This window comes from Malaclemys terrapin, chromosome 1, assembly GCF_027887155.1.
Source record: "Malaclemys terrapin pileata isolate rMalTer1 chromosome 1, rMalTer1.hap1, whole genome shotgun sequence".
In the NCBI taxonomy this organism is placed as follows: domain Eukaryota; kingdom Metazoa; phylum Chordata; order Testudines; family Emydidae; genus Malaclemys; species Malaclemys terrapin.
This window is the reverse complement of record NC_071505.1, coordinates 6,782,134-6,791,282: the sequence shown is the minus strand read 5'-3', so window position 1 is coordinate 6,791,282 and position 9,149 is coordinate 6,782,134. Positions and strand designations below refer to the sequence as shown.

The window sequence follows — 9,149 nt, the reverse complement described above, 5'->3', positions numbered from 1 at the left end:
CACCTTCCACAGAGCAACCTGGTGATCTCAGCTGGGGAGGCTACACCCTCCTGTAATACAACAAGATGAACAGTGAAAATGTACCTCAGTGTCACGGGTGTTATGTTGGATGGGCACTAAGCCAGCCAACGACCAAGGCTCCACTGGGAACTTTTGCCAGTCTAGCCCTGGCCAGTGGGGTGTGATGTTGAACGGGGTATTTCTATGCTGGCAAAAGCCCTAGTGAACATACAGTTAGTGCAGCACACAAGGGCTTGTGCCAGCAGAGCTTGTTCTGTTTGGGGACCCAGGATAAGCTGTATGATAAAAACACTTGTGAAAATCTTTTTCAGAGTTGTTGCTTCCCCGGCTGGAGTTCCCCATCATGTGTGACGCTGTGTAAAAGAAAGGCGAGCCTGTTTACACTAATGTATCACCACTGTTGCACAATTGTGATAAATGTTGTATAAAGAATCATTGGAAAAGGCATGGTCTGCTAAGTAGGGTTATCCTGTTTATACACATGCATCACCATTGTAGATGAGGTTATGAAACTTTGCTAGTTGTTTCTATCTCACACCTGTTGTGTTCCTAGGTATCACCCTCAAGACAGATTTACATCAAGGCTGGCCTATTAAGGACAATCAGTTCTTCCAGGGACCCCTCCTGAGGTCCCTTCAGGCAGCACCTAGGCCCTGAATGCCTCATGACTCAGCAAGGCACACGCGAGCCAGGACTCGATAGTCATAGCCTGACTTACAAACTCTAAAATCAACTGTAGTGTATAATCACTTAGTGCTTTTTTTTAATATTAAACCTTTAGTTGCTAAAGGATTGGCTACCGGCATGGGTTTTGGGTAAGATCTGAAATACATTTTGAGCTTGGAACTGGAAGAACCTAATATATGTGACTTTTGGTTTTAATAATCATTTATCACAGAAGCCTGGTTTGGCTGGGTGGTGGAGGAGGGGCTAGAGGGCCAGACTAGGCAGTATGCATGACTTACCATGCATTCTTTGTTCCCAGCTGTATACATTTTTGTGTAGTCCTATGAAAATGCATATCCTTTGCTTGTACACCCGTTGACGACTCGATCCCGATCGTTCTGGATCAGTGACTTGTCCTCTTGGTTATTTACCACTCCCTCCATTTGTGAGGCACCTGCAAACTTTAATCAGGGAAGATTGTGTGTTTCTTCCAGATTATTCATAAAAATGTTAATGAGCAGAGGGCCAAGAACAAAGCCCTAGAGGACCTACTGGAAACACACCCACTGACAACTCCCCCTTTAGAGTTACATTTTAAGACCTGTCAGTTAGCCAATTTTTAATCCAGTTATGTGCCATGTTAATTTTATAGGATTTTTTTTTTTTAAGTCAGAATGTCATGTGGTACCAAGCCAAATCCTTACAGAAGTCAAAGGTAATAGTGTTCTAATATACTTAATCAAAGTTGCAGTCTCAGTTGGAAAAAAAAAATCAAATTAGTCTCAGAGGTTTTATTTTCCATAAACCCATGTTGATTTGCATGAACATTAAAAAGAGAACTAACGCCTGGTAATTGAATCCTATATCAACCATTCCATTATCTTAGAGGATTTAGAGACCTGTCAGCCTGATGACATTACCTAGCTCATCTCATTTGAAAATTGGCACATTAGCTTTCTTTCAGTCTTCTAGAACTTCTCCAGTGTTCCCAGACTTATTGAAAAATCAACACTCATCAGCCAGCAAGTTTCTCAGCCAGCTCTTTTAGAACTCTTGGATAGGTTAGTTGGACCTGTGGATTTTGAAAGTGTAACTTTAGTAGCTGTTCATTTTATATCCTCCACAGATACTAGTGGAAAGGAAAAGGTATTATCACCATGAGACAATATTTTTCCCCCAAATGCAAAAACAGAAATATTGAACACATCTGCCTTCTTGGCATTATTATTGCTAATTCTACCATTTCCATCTAGTAATGGGCTAATACCATTTTCAGGATTCTTTTTATTCCTAATATTAAAAAAAACTCCTTGTTGTCCTTAACTCTGCTGGTCATAGATTTCTCCTTGTGTGCAAGTACTTTGCTGTTGTACGATGAGACTGGCAGCTGTGGGGATAGCAACACAGAATTAGGGTTGGGAGAAGCTGGAAAATGCATGCTATCCGGCAGCATTTTACACAAAACTCCATTGTTTGTTCTCCAGTGGGCCCCCCCATGTCACCTTACACACACACACACACACACACACACCCCCAACACACACACTTTCTGGGTCTGGCAGTACTTTATGGCTGAAGAATGGCAGAGCCTTTTCCTCCTCAAGAACCTAGTGGTTGATCCAAGCACTTGGAATCTTTGGTCTGGTCTATACTACCCGCCGATTCAGGCGGGTAGAAATCGACCTCTCGGGGATCAATTTATCGCGTCCCGACGGGACGCGACAATCGATCCCCGAATCGGCGCTCTAACTCCACCAGCGGAGGTGGTAGTAAGCGCCGCCGACAAAAAGCGGCAGAAGTCGATTTTGCCGCCGTCCTCACAACGGGGTAAGTCGGCTGCAATACGTCGAATTCAGCTACGCTATTCACGTAGCTGAATTTGCGTATCTTAAATCGACTCCCCGCTGTAGTGTAGATGTACCCTTTGAGTTCAGGGGAAGGAGTCTGACACTCATGTGTGTAACTTCAGGCTACACCCACAGCCCAGCCCCTACAGCTCCACTGCAATCTGCAGGAGAAGCAGAAACTCCGCACCTGAAAGACAGGTCATTTGAAATCTTGTACGAACAGGCATGCAAAAGTCTAACTGTAGACACCCGCCTTTCAGAGTTCCCACCTCCAGGCTTAGCCAGAATTAGTTGAATGGGAGACAGAAGTTTGCAGTTAAGAATTTATTCTCACAGTTCCAGTTCAAAGAGAACGGGCAAGCAGAGGATATGACAGTCATTGGACACACGATCCTCTTCCATGCTGGAACGATCAAAGGGATACTCAGTGATGCATCTAGCAGCAAGACTGCAAGTAACTAAATGTAACCCCAGAATCATCTAGCCCACAAGGGGAATAGCACTGCCAGGCTAATGCCTAGAACAAGTGTTTAATAATCTTCTCCTTCCTCCTCCTCATCCCCATCTGCAGAATCCAACCCAACTTCCTCATAGTCCTTCTCTAGAGCAGCCATGTCCTCCCTGGCTTCGGAGAACTCCCCCTCCTCCATCCCCTCCCCCACATACCAATGCACAAAGGCCCGTTTCGCGTACATCAGGTCAAACTTGTGATCCAGACGGGCCCAGGCTTCTGCAATAGCCGTGGTGTTGCTCAGCATGCAGACGGCCCGCTGCACTTTAGCCAGGTCTCCCCCCGGCACCACAGTGGGGGGCTGGTAATTGATGCCCACCTTAAACCCAGTTGGGCACCAGTCCACAAACTGGATGGACCTCCTGGTTTTGATGGCGGCTATAGCTGCATTCACATCCTTGGGCACCACATCCCCCCGGTACAGCAGGCAGCAAGCCATGTATTTGCCTCGGCGGGGGTCACATTTCACCATCTGGTTGGAGAACTCAAAGCAAGCGTTGGTGATTTCAGGCACCGAGAGCTGCTCGTGGTAGGCTCTCTCTGCCGAGACTATGGGCGCATAGGTAGTGAGGGGGAAATGTATGCGGGGATAGGGCACCAGATTAGTTTGGAATTCAGTGAGATCCACATTCAAGGCACCATCGAACCTCAGGGAAGCAGTGATGGATGACACTATCTGGGCTATCAGCCTGTTCAGGTTGGTGTAGGAGGGACGCTCAATATTGAGGTTCCGGTTGCAGATGTCGTAAATGGCCTCATTGTCCACCATGAAAGAACAGTCCGAGTGCTCCAGCGTGGTGTGGGTGGTCAGGATGGAATTGTAGGGTTCCACCACTGCAGTGGAGACCTGTGGGGCAGGGTACACCGAGAACTCCAGCTTGGACTTCTTCCCAAACTCCACTGAGAGACGCTCCATCAAGAGGGACGTGAATCCAGAGCCTGTGCCTCCTCCGAAGCTGTGGAAGACCAGGAACCCTTGAAGGCCACTGCACTGGTCAGCCTGCAGTAGAAGAAAGAGTTTGACTCCTGTTCCCTTCTTGAGGGCTGGGATTTAGAGCACCATGTTTATGAAACCATCATTGAGACAAGGCACAAGTGATACATTTTTAGTCATCACTTACAGTTGCCAGTGAGGTGAAACGTGCCATAGATTGCCGCCTCAGGCTGTGTGGGCACAAGTCACAGCCTACCCTGGACAAGGTCCAGCCAACACAGCTAGTGAAGCAGACCCTGCTTCTGTGTCAAGTTTAGTGTATTTATTTTTTAGGGGGTTCACCTTTAGTGTAGGCAATATGCCAGCAGGTGAGTGGGGAGCATGGTAAGAGGGATACCTGTTCAATAGCTTGTCCCAAGCATTTTGGAGAAATGTTTTTATGAAGTTCCCATGCATGACAGGCCCATACCTAGAAGCTCAACTACTGGGTCACGTTATTCCAGGAGGCTTTCAGCTTCCGTTTTAGAGAGTTCCTAGCCCTTGTGGTGGCTTGGAAGCATGAGCCAAGTGTCACCAGTGCAATGCTGCCTGCCTGAGTCCGAGACACGAGCTCTAAGCAGTGTGAGGGGTCCTATGCATCTCAGTGGAGCATTGGTTCCCAGATCCATTCCCTGGGGGGCCCAGCCACCCCCACCTACAGCAGAGGAGTGTGGTCAGGGCAAAGAGTGCCCAGCCCACCCACTCTGCCCTCATGGCCACACGCTGGGAACCTCCAAGCCATAACATACCTCACCGGTGGGATACACAGGCACAGACTGGCTGCTAGGGTACATACTGGGACCCTTACAACCATTCAGGGTGTGGTTGGGAGAGACTGGACCCCACACTTCTGCTCCTAAGGGGATGGGTGGAAAGCGAGCCACTGCCTTTCTGTGATGGGAGCAGGGCCCTGTGCTCCCTCCTGAGGGGAGAGGGTTCCTAGGGGAATCTGTCCCTTAGCACCAGCAATGTAAGCTCAGGATGAGACGCATGAAGACCCAGGGTTTGAACTCTGCAGCCAACCCACGCAGCAGAGCTATGCCAGGCTGTGCCACACCAAACAAACACTTACAAAACTGATTTTCCTACTTGCCATTTTGCGAATCCTGGCCGATACATTATCAATGATTTCCTTCCCAATGGTGTAGTGACCTCGGGCGTAGTTATTGGCTGCATCCTCCTTGCCTGTGATGAGCTGCTCCGGGTGGAACAGCAAGCGGTAGGTCCCTGTGCGGATCTCATCTGTGGGGGAGTCAGACCATAGAGTGAGATATCTGCAATCTACCAGGATTAAAATGGAGCTGCTATTAGACAAGAGCGTGAGAAGAGGCGCATAAACTGCCAGGGCAACTAAGCAAAGCCACAGTGCGTTAAACCAAGGGTAGGTTAGGCCCACACAGTAGGTTTCATGAGACCCAAGTGTGATGTCGCACTCCATAATGTTTCATGGAAATCTGCTTGAGTGCAAATATGATGTAACTGAAATATGCTTTATGCAAAAGGTCTCTTGTAAGGCATCATTACAAAGCTTATAAGCTACAGAGTGTGTTCATCCTATTTGTATGAATGTATCATTCTTGTATCTGAAACTAGGAATATGAAGTATAACTCTGAGGTCCTGTGGTAATTATGCAAAGTGTGGGCCATTAATGGTGGTCTAGAATCTTGATGGCTCCCATGGACTAGGACAATTGGTTGTAAATGGTTTATTTACCTGCAAGCCTTCCTGTATACCTGCAGACCAGCCGTGGAAGAATAGAGGGGGTCTCACAGGACATGTGAACATGTCACCTGATAATGGAATCCATCTTAAACCTGGTGCTTTTCCATTTAGAAGGACGGGTGGGGACCCAGTGAGACAAAGGATTCCCACCTTGTGCCAAAGCTATAAAGGGGTGGAACAGAACAAAAGGGGTCCCAGTCCTGAGAAAGCCCCTGCTTTTCTCCTAAGACACCTGCTGGAACTAACAAGGATTGTACCCAGGGAAAGGATTGGGCCCAGACTAGGAAGGAGTCTAGTCTGTGAAAGAAGCTTATTGGCCCATCTGAGGGTGAGATTTACCTGTAATCAGTTTCTTAATGTATTAGGCTTAGACTCACGTGTTTTGTTTTATTTTGCTTGGTAACTTGGTTCTGTCTGTTATTACTTGAAACCACTTAAATCCTACTTTTTATACTTAATAACATCACTTTTGTTTATTAATTAACTCAAAGTAATTAATACCTGGAGGAGCAAACAGCTGTGCATATCTCTCTATCAGTGTTATAGAGGGCGAACAATTTATGAGTTTACCCTGTATAAGCTTTATACAGAGTAAAATGAATTTATTTGGGGTTTGGATCCCATTGGGAACTGGGTGTCTGGGTGCTGGAGATAGGTGACCAGTGGAGCTGTTTTCACTTAAAGCCTGCAGCTTTGGGGCATGGACCAGACCTAGGTCTGGGTTGCAGCAGGCTAGCATGTCTGGCTCAACAAGGCAGGGTTCAGAGTTCCAAGCTGCCAGGGAAAATGGGCTCAGAGGTAATCTCAGCACATCAGGTAACAGTCCCAAGGGGGTCTCTGTGACTGAACCCATCACACCAAGCTGCTTGGATGCTACAGCAATGAGTCCACCAGGAGACCCTGAATGAGAGGGTTAAAACTACTTTAAGTGACTTCCGGGAATAATTCCCCTATCAGACACTGCAGCTTTGTGCTAGCTCATGGGAGCTGGGAATTGTCCCTGTTGAGGGACTTGCAGGAGGTTGCAGTGTTCAGTTCCTGTGCTCTGAAGAGGTGTAGTAACAAGCACAGAGATATTCTTCTAAGAAGCGACCCTGTGTCTCAGATCCCGCCTCATGTTCCCCCCCACGGGCATCACTCCCTCCCCAATGCACATGAAAGAGGAGAATGCCAGCCCTTTGGAGGCCATGAGGTAGGTTTGTGTTTGCACATGGGGCAACCACATGTCTCCAAGCCCAGAGACTGTCCCCACTGTCAGGGTCTGTTCCACTGTCCCCTCTGACTTCTCAGAAACATTTCAGCATGGCAGGTTCAAGCCAGCTGAGCTAGTGACACTGTGCCCAGACTGGATATGGACCTTGGGGAGGAGATCTAGGATATGAAGCAGCGAGAGCATCCCTCCACCAGGCTGGCCACCGTGAGCTTCCTTCACCATCTGCATTCTCTCCTCCCCACTCCCACATAGTGACCCTTGCACATAGGGAGGAGGGAGAGAAGTTGCTTGGGTGAGAAAGGCACTAGCCACTGCCACAACCTTCCTGTGCCCATTTCCCTGACCTCACCCAGGGAGGCTCATCCCAACGGGACACTTTGGGAGTCTGGTCTTCATTGATGAATAAAGCACCATGTTTTAAACAGAGGTCCTGCAATCCAGCAGCATCCCTTTAATATTGAACATCCACTATTTGAATGAAGGCCTATCAGTTACACCCTCTCTAGAAGTCTGGATTAATACAGGGGCTTTAGGGGCTGCAGCCCAGGGCCTCAGGCTAAGGGAAGCCCCACAGAAATAAATCCATAATTATATACAATTTAGTGGTCACCAGCTCATAGATTGTGATCGACTGGTTGATCCCGGAACCTCTGCCAGTTGATCACCGTCTCCAGGCCGCTAAAAGCCCAGTGCAGCAGGGCTCAGGCAGGCTGCCTGCATGCCGTGGCCCCACACCACTCCCATGGCTGCTGGCATGTCTCTGCACCCCCTGGCGGGGCAGGGGGGTTCAACGCAGAGCCCCTACCCCCAGCACCATCCCTGCAGGCAGTGCACAGAGACACACTGTCCCTCTCCCCTGGGGGTGTGCAGAGATCTACCAGCAGCCAGCTGCTTCTCGGAGCGGCATGGAGCTATGGCAGGCAGCCTGCCTGCGCCCTGCTGAGCTGCCAGCCAGGAGCCATCTGTGGTAAGCGCCTGCCGGCCAGAGCCTGGCTAGTGCCGACAGACCCTGGGCGCCGGTGGGCAGGATCGAACCAGGGACCTCCGGAGCTTAGTGCATGAGCTAAAAGCCAACTGGCTGTTAGCAGAGGCTGTAGAGCAGTCTCATTAATCTCTAATGGTCTCGGTGGCTCTAGATGGGACAGACCACCACACCCAAAAGGTGTGGGGGTTACACATGCACCTCACACCCCCTCCTGCATCCCACCCCCCCTGCCCCAGGTCAGAATCCCCTCCTGCACCAAGCCCCCTCCCAGAGCCCACACCTCTCACCCTCTCCTGCACCTCAACACTCTGCCCCAGCCTGCCCCCAAACTCCCTCCCAGAAAGAAACTAATACAACAGCTGTTTTAAAGTAAGAAGTAGGCTATTTTGAATTAACTGAACTATATGCGACATGTTTTAAGACTGAAAGGTAACCACAGAACAGCTTTATGTTAATTAAAAGGCAAGTTTAGTATAAAGTTAATAACCTTGATGCCATAATTGTGATTTTTGTTTTAAGTTAGGAAAAGACTTGTATACAGGGGCCCCACCAAATCCAATAGCCTCAGGCCCACAGGAGAATTAATCTGGCCCCACTGGTGAGGCTGGGAAAGGGATGGGGTGGAGCTAGCTCATTGCCTGATTGGACCCCAGTAATCTGGAGGCCATTCTCCCAACCCTGCAAGTGTTTGCAGTTTGGGATGGAGAGGACATGGCAAGATTGACAGTCACACTGTACGTCAAGGAGATTCAGCCATGTCAGTATCTTACCAATGACTGTTGGCTCCAGGTCTATGAACACGGCTCTGGGAACATGCTTCCCTGCTGCAGTCTCACAGAAGAAAGTCTCAAAAGAGGAATCCACTTGTTCACTTGCCTTTGGGGCAGGAATGGTCCCGTCTGGTAGGATTCCATGTTCTAGGCAATAGAGTTCCCAGCAGGCATTGCCCATCTGGACTCCAGCCTGGCCCACATGGATGGAAAGACACTCCCTCTGGAAAGAGACACAGGCTGTATGTGCCACGCACACAAATAACAGACCTAGACAACCTCAACCCTGCATCAGTGGGACCTTCTACCTTGCAGGATCAGGATTCATTTTCAGTAGGAAGGATAAAATTCCCATATTTTCCCTTTTTCTAGAGAGACCTTAAACATCACCCTGAAGTCTTTTGCTAGAAGTCTATTCTCCTCTGACCCCTCCATGACTG

At 48.7% G+C, this 9,149-nt stretch overlaps 1 protein-coding gene across 1 annotated transcript; it reads right to left on the bottom strand.

Moving 5' to 3' along the window:
* Positions 1-2,948: 2,948 nt before the first annotated feature.
* Positions 2,949-8,905, bottom strand: LOC128830055 (tubulin alpha-3 chain-like). The gene is made up of 3 exons (XM_054015698.1): positions 8,710-8,905; positions 5,112-5,260; positions 2,949-4,045 (listed from the first exon to the last, which is right to left on the bottom strand). Exons 1-3 carry the CDS (start codon positions 8,888-8,890, stop codon positions 3,065-3,067), a joined length of 1,311 nt encoding a protein of 436 aa, XP_053871673.1. The 5' UTR covers positions 8,891-8,905; the 3' UTR covers positions 2,949-3,064.
* Positions 8,906-9,149: the final 244 nt, after the last annotated feature.